General features: G+C 46.3%; 1 protein-coding gene across 1 annotated transcript in view; it reads right to left on the reverse strand.

The window, feature by feature from the left end:
* Adam12 (ADAM metallopeptidase domain 12) overlaps positions 1-11,606 on the reverse strand; it is a 332,604-nt gene extending 320,998 nt beyond the window's left edge. The window contains exon 1 of the mRNA XM_047554551.1: positions 11,150-11,606. Coding sequence (XP_047410507.1) covers positions 11,150-11,237 — 88 coding nt within the window. The 5' untranslated portion in view covers positions 11,238-11,606. The remainder of the gene's footprint in view (positions 1-11,149) is intronic.
* Positions 11,607-14,320: the final 2,714 nt, after the last annotated feature.

Raw genomic sequence — 14,320 nt, forward strand, 5'->3', positions numbered from 1 at the left:
AAAATCCACTCACAAAACTAAGTAAAAAGGGAACCATCAATTAGAACTGTTTAGAAAAACACATGCATGGAGAAAACAAGAACACCCATGGGGTGGGGGGCGCGAGGGTGTCTACAGCAGTCTGCTTGCTTAATTTCTGTTATTAAAATGTTTAATGTTCCATGTTAAAGGGTGAAAATGTTTGAAGCCCAGTGGTACCATCCAGAATGATAACAAATCCATTAGGTACTTAGGGTCTCTACGGATATATTTTATAAAGATTTGTAAGAACTTGGGGAAGAAAATTATTTAAAACTTATTGACTAACATTAAAAAGAACAAATAGAGAAATGAGCACAGTCACCCTGGGAGTCTTGATGCCATGAGGATCCCAATTCTCCCACAAAATTAATCTTTAAGTCCTCATGGGGTGTTCTGTGGAACTTAGCAAGACGATTCCAAAATTCATACAAAACACTGCAGTCTCAAAACTAGTCAAGATAGCTTTGAAGGAGAAGAGGAGAGGAGATCAGTCTTCTTGGGTGCTTAGCATGGGCCAGGCACAGCTCAAAGTAATTTGCCTCCGTCTTCCCCTGGTCCTCATGACACACCTGTGCTTATACTCGCCGTGGGTGAGCCTGGGGAAGAAAGAATACGTGGCTGTCCGAGGCCTAGGGTAGCCAACCAGCCTGTGTGCCCAGCCCCAAGAGGTTTCCTTAGATGTGGGACTTTCAGTGCTGAACTTGGACTTCTGGCACTCCAGAGTGGTCAGTCACCTTCCTAGCAAGTAGCCAGCAGAGCTAGTATGCACACTGCCACCCGCTGACTCAGCTCCCCTTGGGCACCACGATGTACCAACTGTTCTAAACGCTGACAACATGTATGAAGCACAGGACACGGAAAACAGTAGGAATTGGGATAAATAAACAGTCCAATGGAACCCAGAAGCGTATCTGTCTGTAACTGGTGTTGATAGAAGAGGGCAAGAATTCAACAAAGGTCACTAGGACGGTTGGTTATCTAGATGTGATAAAAAGAAATAGATCCTGACCTCAAACAATAAATAGAAAATAAATTCAGTGGACTAAAAGTAAGTGCAAAAAGTTAAAATTTAGAAGAAATTATTTTAAAATCTCTTTGGTAGCCCAGAAAAGAGAGAAGGAATTGTTAAAAACCAAATTTAAAAAGGAACATGGGCAAATGATAAGAATAAATACTTCAAAAATGAAACAAAGAAGGTGCAAACACATAAAAATAGTCTGAGAATCTCTAGTAATCAGGAAAATGCCAGTTAAAACAATGAACTCTTTAGCCTGTCAAATCTGAAAATATCAAATATTGTAAATTTGGGGTAACCAAAACTCGCTGTGTAATAATTCAGGCAACCAAATTAGAAAGTAATTTAACAAAAAATATTAAAGTATAAAATGGGTGACTCTACAACTCAGCAATTCACTGAGTGGACTCACACCTGTGCATAGGAGAGAGGAACCAGAAGCCACAACATCAAAGAGTTGGAGAAAACAGGCATTTACCAACAAACATGTGAGCACTCACAATTTAGTCACTTGGTTAACAGGAGCAAGCTGAGCACCTATAGCAACAGGAGTTGTTCTTAAAAATATATTGATTTTTTAAAAAAAGCAAGTTGGAGAATTTTCAACACAGTAGAGGGCCATATGGCTAACATTGAAATCCAGTATCAGAATTGATTAAGGTATGTATACACCCAAACCCACCAACCTTAGAGAAGAGGATGGGCCAGGGGAAGGGGGCCCATTTCAACAATTTACATCATTAAATTTTAAAAATCCTGAGCACACAAAATAAAATCTAGTTGGCAAGAATATGGGTGTAGGACTTATTCTACATCTTTTATTCAATTTTTTAAATTTTCATATTTTATGAAAGAATGAACAATGGGGCCAAAATGGTTTTTCATTCATCATTTTCATGATCCTATCTCAAAGTATACTGAAATTGGCTGAAAAAAAGTGATTTTAATTTTAAAAATCTACTTGGCAGGCTCCATTTCAGAGTGCGCCTGTCCCACAAGCCACAGAGCAGGCGCACTTGTAGCTATAACACAGACCAAACCCCATGTGGGTTCCCAAGAACACGAGGGACCCCGCCATCAAAACCAAAGCAAGCTCCTTCTCGACAAGCTTGCCCCAGAGCACAGGAGGCACGAAGGCACTGCTGACGCAAAGCCAAGCGGAAAGAGAGGCTCCTCAATGAGGTCATCACCGGACTCGCCGGCCAGGACCTGGTGGCTACTGGCCACCCCTTCTACACACTGGTGGGATCCACAGAAGGATCATGGGAGGAGGCAGCTGCTGAGATGGAGAGTCCCTGCATGTGCGCCTGGGTCTCAGACTGAAAGCTGAGTGTGAGCCTGGTGTCACCCCTGATGTCCCCCTGAGGACATCTGAGCCCAGAAGGTACCATGTGACCACCTTCGATGCCCCAGGATACAGACTGCATCAGAATCATGATTCCAGGCTCATCTCAGGCTGACTGCTCTGCTGACGTGCTGTCGGTGTTGGTGAATTTTTAGCTGGTATGGCCGAGAACAGGCAGCCCACGTGCGTCCTGGCTCGTGGCTCACCCACACTGAGTGTGGAACAGCTAATGGTTGGGGTTAGCAAACTGGATTCTGCTGAGCCACCCTCCAGCCAGAAGAGACACGAGGACACCACTCAGGAAGTGAGCACCCACGTTACGAAGACTGGTAGAACCCTGACATGGTGGCACTCGTGCCCCTTTCTGGTTGGAGTGGTGCCAACAGCTGTTGTCCAGCGCTGACATGCCTTGGTTCGGGGATGGAAAGCCAGCCGTGAAGTGGGCAGTGGACCTACACTGCTTGAACCTCTGGGTGGCACCCAACCACCACTCGTCTAGGGCCTTTGTGTCTGTCCCCCAGGATGTCTGTGACATGGATGGGAGTGGCACTGTCCTAGAGGACCAAAGGGAGACCGCCATTCTCCACCCAGCATGGTGGCTACCTTTGCCAATGTCACAACATTGACAATGTCAATGTCACAACTAAGGTAAAGTCTTAAAATGCACCATGAAGGTGTGAGCACATCTCTCCTTGGGGAGAGTGTGGACATCAAAGTCAATAAGGTGTCTGTCAGACGTTCACTGTGGCAACCTCGTGAGTGACAGCAAAAACAGGGCACTGATGGGCTCAGCTGGCCTCACTGCTCGGTTGGTTATCCTGAGCCCATGCCCCTGTCCCACACGGTCACTCGGCTTACACTGCTTGCAAGATTGCTGAGCTGAGGGGAGAGGCTGATACCACTCTGGAAGGAAGCTGGAAGACCCTAGAGACTCAAACCTGGGGAGATGGCGACTCCGGCGTTGACAGTCCTGCTCACTCTCCTCCTCCGACTTTCTGCTGCTCCTGAGATAGACTCTCGCTACCGAGTCATCAGAGTATGACAAGAAGACTTGGGAGCTGGCAAGGTTGCCCACTCTGCCCAGAAAGCTAAGCAAATAACAAATCTAACCCGTCACCCTGTCTTAACCCGTGGTAGAATAACCAGCTCGGAGCCATGTCTCCACTGTCACATGAGATGACTAGTAAAGGGCAGGTTAGTGGCAACAGAGCCTGGTGAAACCTTCAGAAGAAAGGAGAATGTTTTGTGAACCATTTGTGTGTGTGTGTGTGTGTGTGTGTGTGTGTGTATGGAAATTTTGTTACTTGTTTTTAAAATCAGTGCTTTTTAATGGAAACAACTTGACCAAAAATCTGTCACAGAATGTTAAGACCCATTATAACAAAGTTGAATGAGGAAAAAAAAAATAAACAAATCAAAATAAACAAGCAAAACCAGGTTCTCAGATCTCATTCAGATTCAAGTGAGCATAGATCCCAAGACAAAGGCTCAAGTTCTATCCTGGCTTTAATTACAAACACAGCAAAACCCAAAACAAGGGAACTTTTGGTTAAATTGCGGGTCAGTGCTCACCATGCCCTGCTGGGGGAAGGAATGTGCAGGACATGAGCCGTCCAAGAGTGGATCATCTGACCCGAAAGGGGAGGCCCAAGCTGCCCCCCGTTATCTGATGAGGCTGCCCCATTTTTTAAACAGTTGCCGAGTAAGCTAAGCGCTCACTGTAGTCCTGGGACAACCTAAAAGCTTAAGGATAAAAAATATCAATACGAGGCTGAATTATTTGGCTTCTCCATCTATCTATCAATGGAAAGCAAGGTAACTGGGCATCAAACAAAGCACAAGGAAACTGGAGGAAAAGGCCCTGGAGAAAGTGCGAGGTTGAGACGGCAGCCCGTCAGAAGGCAACGTCTGAAGCACACCTGTCACCTGGAAACAGTTCACTTGAACTGCAGTGTCATTTGCTTTAAAACCAGACCAGTTCACAGTCTCGTTGCCCCAGGCGTTATCGTGATGCAAAGAGAGAGAATGCAGATCACAAAATGTTCTCCACGGCTCTGGAGAGGGCTCACATCTGCCACGCTGCAGATGGCCTCCTCTTCTGGAGGTGTGGCCAGATTCTTCCACCAGGACTGCGTGAGTTGGAGCACAGCACCAATGCAGAGTGGCACCAATACAGTGCCTGGCACAGCGCACTCCATAAATGTCCTTTAGGTGACCACACGCTGATACGACAGCTTCAGGGTTAATAAAGTACTAACCAAACCTATACAAAGAAACAGCTACTGGAAAGGCACAGAAGTTGTCTTCTGAAACATTCTGTCTCCATGCCGTTGACTTCCCTCCTCAACCCCTGAGGCCTGGTGATACAGCGCTGGCCAGCTCTGCTCCCAGTGGGCATCTGCCAAGAGGCAACAGGGCCGAACACCTGAGACGGCTGCTCACACCTGCCTGTGAATCACGGGTCCTGCACAACAATGTAGCTTTAAAAGTCTCCAGGAACACACTCCGTACAGAAGCTTGGGGGTTGTTTTGCAATGGTAATGAGTTCGTTACAGCATCATGTACACCAGGAAGAAACGTGCTTAGCTTCTTTAAATGATATAGCATTGGTTCTTAGATTTTTTTTTTTTATAGTTTCCACAGCTGCAACATTTATCTAATTAGGTATATGTTGACTTTGAGTTCTTAAAGATGTTGGAAAGAAAGCTTCAAAACATTTAAAAGTGGATTTAATTTTTGTTTCCACAAGGAAGGAATAGAAAGAGCCAAAGGACAAGCGAGAGGAAGAAGTCGTCTCTATCCGCACAGCATGGTAATAAGAACGTGGGCTGGCTTCTAGAGCACACGGCAGCTTCGCAGGTGTCTATCTGTGTCACCACCTGAAACCCTGCAATAAAGGAACACTCCTAATGACAATAAAAGGCAAAGGCTTGGGAAGAAGATATCATCAGGTAAGAGAAAGCCCCACAGCTTTGAGGATGGACCAGTGGAGAAGAGAAAGCTGGAAAGGACTCATGGAAAGGAGGGGCCTCCAACATGAGAAGGACGAGAACCCCTGAAGGCTCAGGAAGAGGCCCCTGCGCACCTCTGAGGGTCAGTCCAGGCTGGGGCTAAGACAAGCTGAGGAGAGGTCACAGCCCTAAGTCCCTTGCAAAGCCAGCACCTCCAGGGGCCTGATCTCCCTCTGTGCAGATAGGTCTGCCAGGCAGCAAAGTTCTGAGCTTAAGGTCTCTCAGGCACAGAGAGGGATGGCAGTCAAGAGCCAAAGTGAAACAAAAGGATTAAGTAAAAACAAACAACAACAACAAAGCATTATGGGATGACATCATCTTGTACCCTGTTCCCTGCTCAACTCACAGGCTGGGGCCAGGCTTAAATCTCTCCGGTCAGAGGCCAGAGGACTCTTCTTTTTTTAGACAAACTGGCCAGCCTAAGGGGGGAAAAATAAAGAATCAGTGGCCTTGGAGGTTTTCTGACAAAACAAAGGTCTTCCAGTCAATAAATCCATCTAGCAAATGGGGGAAAGAATCTCAAAACTAATAGTGACCACAAAGTAAACAAAGAATGCTTAGCAAGTATTAATACACTCAGAGTTAACAGATATCTTGTATCCACTACAAAAAAAAAAAAAAAAAAAAAAACCAGGAAGACACCATATAAAAGAAAGGACATTCAGGCAGCAAAAACATCACTTGGAAATTAAATATATGGTAGTAAAAAATTAAAAAGAACCAATAAAAATAAATTGAAAAACAAAAATTGAATAGAAGGGTTGGAAAATATAAACAACTATTCTAGAAAATAGAACAAAAAATGCAGAAATGAAAAACATAAAAAAATTGAAGACTATTTTCAGGAAGAAGAAGAAATAGTTGAAGAAATAATACAAGAAAGTATACTAGGATTTTTACAACATGAATTTTCAAGCTGAAAGGGGTGACTGAGTTCCCAGCACAATTACTGGTAAGAATTTCACTAACATACATCGTCATGAAATGTAAAAGCAACTGTGACAAACGGAAGATAACAGCTTCCAGAAAGAAAGAGAAAGACAACGTTTGAAGGATTAATAATCAGAATGTTGTTAATTTTCTCAAGCAGTAATGGGCATAAAGACAACAAACAAATACCTCATAAAATACATTGGAGATATGATTTTCACTTTGATATTTTATACCCAAATGAACCCAAACAAGGACGGAATGACTAGAAACCATATACGTGTATTTGTGCATGTGTACATACACATATATACATACATACACACCCACACATATGCATATGCACACATGCACACCATGTATGCATGGTGTGGCAAATATTCCAATCTTCTTTCTCACAAAACTGTTTTGTTTGAATCACAAAATGTGTGTAGCAAAAAATATTTACTTTCCTACCATCCTATGCAGCAAAAGATGACCTGCATCAGAAACTGACCAATAAAATGTACAAGAAAGTCTGCTAAAAGGCTTATGAAAATGTTATTTTCCTGTTAAGAATAAAATTGGCTCTGGTTGGTTGGTTTGTGGGGGTGTTTTTGTTTTTGTTTTTGTTTTGGCCTCTTTTTCCCTATTACTGCCTAAAATGCAGATCTGAACCCAAGAGGTACAGCAGTCACCATGGAATCCTGAGGTAGCACCATAAATACAAAAGCTGACATCTAATATGGCAGAAAAAATGGAAGAGATAACTTGGTTGTATCACTAACCAGCTGCTACACAGTATCATCAGCTACTCTACTGCTCACTTCACAACTGCTTGTTATGTATGGCATTTGCAGATAAATAGATGGAATTGGAGAATATCATGCTAAGTGAAATAAGCCAGTCCCAAAAAACCAAAGGCCGAATGTTTTCCCTGATAAATGGATGATGATATATAATGAGGGTGGGGGATGAGTGAAGAATGGAGGAACTTTAGATTACGTAGAGGGAAATGAGAGGGAGGGGGTGTGAAAAATGGAATGAGACAGACATCATTACCCTATGTGCATGTATGTTTGCACAAATGGTATGAATCTACATTGTGCACAACCATAGAAACGAAATGATGTATCCCATTTGTGTACAATGAATCAAAATGCAGTCTGTAAAAATAAAGAAAGAAAAGAAAAAAATTTGAATAGTTACTGTGTCAGGTTTTCTGTTATTCGCAGTTAAAAGCATCCTTGACACATTCACAAGCTAGCAAGATAACTCTCTCAAACACTCTTCCTTAGGAAATTATGGAAGATGTGTGCCACAAAAATAAGGAACAACCTAAGAAAAAGTTATAGTGCTCAGAAAACAGGGGCTCCAACATGGGAAGGGTGTGAGAGGAATTTCCATCATCTTGGTACTAAGTCCTGAAACAACAGCTGAGATGTAGACCTAAAAAGTAGCCAGTTAACGTTGGAACAGGAGGGTAAAGGACTCCAGGAAAGAGGACACTAAGCAAAAATAAATAATTAATAAGTCATCTGGTGGGTTTGCTCATATTGAAAGATTCATAGTATTTCCAGAAAGTTTGGAGATAAAGCAGAGGTTATGTGACAAGAAAGGCCAAAAACCAAAGTGTTTTTCCTATTCTCAAGCTCAATACAGACGCCTTCACCTCTAGTCACCAAAATGTGTAGGGATTTCTTCCCATCAATAACCAGTTCTTCAGTGAATACTAACTGGATATCCTAAATTTTAACTCAATTCTGACACTATCTACCCAGAGATACCTTCAAAGGATCTTAACTTATGATTATCACTTCAGATGCTAATCATAGCCCTAGGTTGTCACCTGTACTTCTAATCAACTGGCTATAAGTAGTAAACAAACAAACATACAAAAAGAAAAGGCAACTGTTAACTCAAGAGAAAACGAAAAGTTGCTATAAATAGGGGTCTCTATCTCCTCCTGAGGCCTGATTAATTTTCTAGGACAGTTCACAGAACTCAGGGAAACATGTATGTTTACTGGTTTATTATATTAATGAAGGGTACAATAAAGGATAGATGAACAACTAGGTGGAAGAGATACACAGGACAAAGAATGTGGGAAGGGTGCGAAGCTTCCATTCCTTCTCCAGGTTGCTTTCACATATTCAGCAAACTGGAAACTCTCAAATCCCATCATATTGGGTTGCAATGGCGACTTCATGACATAGGTATGACAGAGAAATCATTGACCATTCATGATCACTGGACTTTGAGGAGATAAGCCTGAAAGACCTAACTCTCTTTCACTAGTATTTCTAGTGGCCAGGCCCATCCATAGCCACCAGTCATCTCATTAACATACAAAGGACACTTATCACTCCAGAGGTTTTGAGGAGCTATGTGCCAGGAACCAGGACAGAGTTCAATATTTATTACTTATTATATCATAGTATCACAGTTTGGTGCACAGAAAACAAAATGAACAGTAAAACAAACAAACATACCAAAAAAAAAAAAAAAAAAGGCAACCATTAACTCGAGGGAAAGCAAAAAAGTTGCAAAGGGGCTGAAATAGAGTCATAGTACACACGGCCTGGTTCAACTGTGAAAAATATTTGCAAAGTCTTCATGGTGAAAACATTGAATTTTTTAAAAATTAAAGCAAATCAGTAAATCTTAAAGAGGTTTGAATTTTCTTTCCCATGGGTAAGAGGAAACCATTAAAGAATTTTAAACAGGAAACTAGCTGGAGCTAACTCATGATTGAGAATAGTGACTTTGTCTATGGCATTGAACACACCATGCCAGGACAAGAGAAAAAGTCAGTTGCTCGTGAGGAGGCTGCTACTCTTAGAGATAAGAGTTTTCTACAGAAGGAATTTTTTAAAGCAGACTGGATTGGGGAAATTGCTTAAAAAGCCCATTTTGAGATGGAAGGATGTGGACAGATGGGAATATATGCTGGAGTTTGATTGCTTATGATGTGGAAGGGAGACTGGGGATGACATCCTAAGTGTTAGCAGGAGGCCTCTGGGGAAGGAGGACATTACTACTGAATTGGGGAAGACTTGAAAGGAAGCACTTGGCAATGGAGGGTTTGGAGTCCAGGGTTCTGTTTTAGGACCTGACAGGGTTGATTTGTCACAGAGGGTACCAAGTGGGCAACTGTGCAGGGGCTCAGGATAACAGACAAGGCTGGGGACGAACCCAGAATGTGCTCTGTCTTCAACAAGTTTTAATTCCTCTCGCCATCAAGAAGAAATGTTTCAGTCTGAGTTTCTAAACAACCTCAATGGCATGACTAGAGGCGCTGACTAATATTAGGAACTGAGAATCCAAGGGTTAACAGCAATGCTTGGTTTCTGTCTGGGGTCACATCTATTCTAAGGAAAACTGCACCAAAGTCGTAGTCATAAGATGATAAAAGCCCAAACTCATGAAATAATTTCCTATTGTTCACTTGATTTAATAGACGTTTTCCTCTAAGATCAGCAGACTTCTGTTTTCATGTATGGAGTATGTTCCAAATTAAAGACCACCTCATGCACACTTTGAGGCGGTTTCAACTTTTTTGGAAGTTCCTTTGCAAAAAACATTCAAAAGGACCCATTTGTAAGACTTTCAAGACACTTTTGACGACTGTTCTTTTTATTTGCTAATCATGGGGCTCCTGGAGAGTCTGCTGTGTTCTTTCTGGGTTTTCTCATTGCTTCTTCTTTTCTGCAGTCCTTTTATTTAATCACTAATTCCCAAATTGGTCTTTATTGCTGGGTGGATTTTAACAAGAACTGGGTTTTAGCCACATTACAGTAGGCATGGTGGGGGTGGATGGTAGCAGTGGCAATTGCGAAATAAAACGTACCATAAAGTGGTAACGGTTCGTGATTGAGGCCAGTTGTTGAAAAATAAATGCCTGTTATATAGAATCATAGAAATGTGGAGTTCGAGGCCAAGGCAAATCATTCTTTGGTGGACTGACAGCGCCTCTAGAGGCAGAAAAAGGGCGACGGAAACGGGGACTAGAGGAAGCTCACGAATTCTTAAAAAGGCACCTGCTGAGTGAGTCCTCATTATGCAAACAAGATCCACAGGTGTCCGGTTTTAAGGGGATTCGGCTTGGGAAAGCCTAAGTCTGTAAAGCAGCTATAATACACGCATTTTGGTTTAACTCTGAAATGAGGACACGCTTTACACACGGTTGATGTAAGCGAATATTTACGGTCAAGAATCTGGATAGGCAGATGAATTTGGCTGAAGTTGGGCCGCTGCCTACAGCTAGGGAAAGACTGAAAAGGGCGGAGAGGGATGTAGTAGGTAAGAGGGACAATTTTAAAAAAGAAATGAGACCGCGGGGAATCGCTGCAGGCACAGCTGCAGAGGAGGGTCTGGTTCACCTGCGTGGCTACTGCCGGTCCCCCAAGTGCATGGGTCGGGGGCGTGGGGGGGAGAACCTCCTGGAGGGTTGACCCAGAAGTTGGGGTGGGGGGTTCACCGCGGGGCAGGTTTGGTATGATAGCCCCACGAGCATCATTCGGGGCGACACGTGTAACTGTCAAGATATTAAGACTTTCGAGCGAATGTCACCCAAGAGGGGAGGGGACGGGGGAGTAGCCCAGGGCTGGTGCCATCCGAGCCCGGCGCTGGCTGCTTCAGGGTCCGAGCCCAGTGTCCCCACCTCTCCCCCGGGAACTGGTCCCTGGGAGGGGATCTGTCCCGCGGCTCGGGGCGCGCGAGCCGGGCTTCTCAGATGCGCCCCGTTGCGCCGCCTCCGGGGCCGCCCTGGCACTCCGCAAGCCCGGGCGCAGCGCGTGGTGCCCCGGGGCGGGGGTGGCAGGCCGCCTCCTGCGCTCGGTGACTTACCTCGGGCCGCGCGGGGCGCGAGCAGAACCCCGGCCAGGGCGAGCAGGAGGGCGCGGGCGGGGGACGCGGGCGGCGGGCGCGCTGCCATGGTCGCCAGCCTTCCGTGCAGCAGCTCTCGGGCCCGGCGGCCAGCGCTGCACCATCCCACGCGGGCGCCAAGCCGGGCCGGGCGTCGCGGTCGGGGGGTTTCCTGCTGCAGCGAGGCGGCTCCGAGCCCCTCGCGCAGCGCCCGCGCGGCGAGGAGCGAGTCTAGCCTTTCATTTTTTTAAAAAGTTTCCCCGTGTGTGTGCGTGCGCGCGCGCGCCGCTCTGGCAAGAGCCAGCCTTGACCGTTGCAATAAATGAGCAAACTGTCCGAGTTGGCCCGGGGACAGAGATCGCTGGTGAGAGGAGGCAGGCCTGTGAAATGGATCCACGGCCAGCAGTCACCGTTCTCATCTCCACGGAACAAATTATCGTCTCCCCCGCACCCCGCCCGCCGCCGGCGTCCCGCGGGTCCTAGAGACCGCAGCGGGGACCCGGCCCGCCAGGGTCCCGCCCAGCGCCGAGGCTCGCCCACCCGGGGGCGGCCGGCGCAGGGCGCCTCCCGGGCCGCGCGAACCGGCGGCACAGACGTGGCTCGGTGGCGGCGCGGGCCCGGAGCGCACACGCCCCCGCCCCAGGATGATGTGGCTGCGGGGCCCCGGGCGCCCGGCTGCCAAGAGCACACGCGGCGGCACGGTCCAGCTTTCCAGGCTGAGCCTGGAAAGGATGACTCGGCCGCTTGCTGCCGGCTCGCCGAGAACCGGCGGGACAGGAGTAACGGGTCTGAATGGCGATCTACAGCCCAGGCTGGCGCCCCGGCCCCAAGTCCCCAAACCGGCATCTCACCCCGGAGGGATAGGTCTGGGATTCGCAGGCACGAGGCATCTGGACATGGCGCTTTTCATGTGTTGCTTTAAGTTTCACGTTGATCATTGGCTCATGTTTCTTTTCTTTGGCCAGGATTCGGAAAAAGGTGAACTGCGACGTTCCCCAAACTTCTCCGATCTTAAGAAGCATTTAGGTTGGCTGCTAGAAATACAGATTCAGGGCGCCCTCCTATGTCTTCAGAACGGGGCACTCAGTCCATGGTGCCAGGTAGCTCAGGGGTTGGGGAAACACCACCGCAGGAATGGACGGCCTTGCCTTCCTAGTGCAAGGCCTACTTGGCTGACAGCCTCCTGACCCTGGGTATTATTTCTGTCATAGGCTTGTTGCCCTCACTCTGACCATGTCAGCAGCAGCAAGTCAGCCACACAGACAAAAGTGGCTGGACATATTCAGGATGATGAGCACCCACCTTAGGGTGCTACTGTGGTTCCCAGCCTTGGGGATTTCTTAGAATAGTAAGGGTTAAAGACTCTGCCGTCCTAGTCCAGACCAATGAATTCAAAATCCCCCCAGGTGATTGTGCTGCAGCCAGGGCCAGATCCACCCAGGGAATCCACCCTGGTCCTGAGACCTCCCAAGACTCCTGCCACCCTCCACTGGGCAGGCTCTCTCCTCACCAGCTCCCCCACCCCCAGGTGATTGCAGTGTTCCCAAACAGCACATCAACCCACTAACAAGATGCGGGACTTTTTAAAGGAAGAAAAAAAAAAAGTCAGAGGCAGGGCTCACAGCCCCTTCGCAGAGCACAGTCTCAGGCCTGGAGTAAGGCCCCAGCTGAAATCCAACCTGCTACTAAGCAGCTTTGCATGTCCTCCTTTGTTTCATCCATTCAATCAGAATGAGCGTCGCTATGTAGGGACCTAGGAAGCCAAACTAAAGAGAAATGCCTCTTGCCTTCCAAGTTTTCTGTCTTGGAGGATAAGACAATAAATCAGCATTATCAGATAGTGCAAGCTGGTTGCTTAATAATTAGGCTGTTCCTTAACTACTATGCATAATATTTATTGCATGCTTTGTACCATCTGAGTACTGTGCGCAGGTGCTTCACTGAATTATTTTAATCCCAAGTCTGAATATACAGATATGAGAGCGCAGAATACAGAGGTCAAGGACCTTTCCACCACATAGGGAAGAAGTTGGACAGAGCCCAGCCTCAGATCTGTTTAACCCTGAGTTCCAAGCTTTAGTTTTGCAAACCTCTTGGGGTGGTGGTGGTGATGGCAGGCACTGAAGGAGCTAATACAGAGCCTTCCCCACTTCCTGGTCCCGGGGCTGTTTGCTAAGGATTCCGGTCCCTGGCCTTTGGGTTGGGGTTCTGATTAGGAAGGCCTGGGAAGGATATGTTTAGGTGGTTCTGTTACTACTGGCTTCATGGAGCTTCAGAATCAACGAGCAAGAGAATTGGAGTTTCCTTTGTGGTCCACACGCAGACCTGCTTTAGGGGTGCAGCTGTCCGCCTGTTGACTCACTGTGATGCACAGAAGAGCTCTGTTCACAGTGGCCCTTGTGTGCTGGGCCCTGGGCCTTACTTTCTCTCCTGATGATCCACTTCTTTTTACTCTTAAATATTCAGCTGTTGCTCTTTACAGTAAAAGTTTGATTTTTTTCTAATCCAGAAGTTGCAAAGCTTTCTCTAAAAGGTTAAATGTGCCCTGAGACTGTCCTGACTTTTTGACTGAAACAAAATAGCCATTGCAAAAAAAAAGAAAATCCTAGCTGCAAGCCCTGGCTTGTCACCCCTCTAATTCACTCTCTCTGTGAAGCAAGGAGACTGCTCTGACACTCTATCCATAAAGACTTCGTGCACGTCAACAGCAGCCAGCTAAGGCAAAGAGCAGAGCCTGCGTCGGTCTGGCAGATGGTCTGCCTTTGGAAGGGAATTCTGCCTCCTCATTCATAGGAAATGGAAGCCGATGTCGCATTCAATACTGGATTGTTAGGTAATGGGGTAGGGTCAGAGGCCAGGATCTGCTCATTAAAATTTCAGATAGATGGCTTGTTGTCCCTTCCTTTCTAGAAGAATTGACCTTTGCAATACCGTTTCCTGTGTGCTATTTTTGTCTAACAGCCTAGGCATTCACAATGAAAGGGCACTTATTTCTTACCCCGCACTTACATGCAGCTTAGTCCACTTCGAGTACAGCAGAGGAAAATTGGAGGCAAAATTTGACGGGCAGCCACTCCTGATGTGGCAGTGAGTGAAGGTCAGCCTCCTCTCGCTCAACCTAATGACGGAACTTGAGACACAAGCTCACAGAAC

Source organism: Sciurus carolinensis, chromosome 5 (assembly GCF_902686445.1).
Source record: "Sciurus carolinensis chromosome 5, mSciCar1.2, whole genome shotgun sequence".
In the NCBI taxonomy this organism is placed as follows: Eukaryota; Metazoa; Chordata; class Mammalia; order Rodentia; family Sciuridae; genus Sciurus; species Sciurus carolinensis.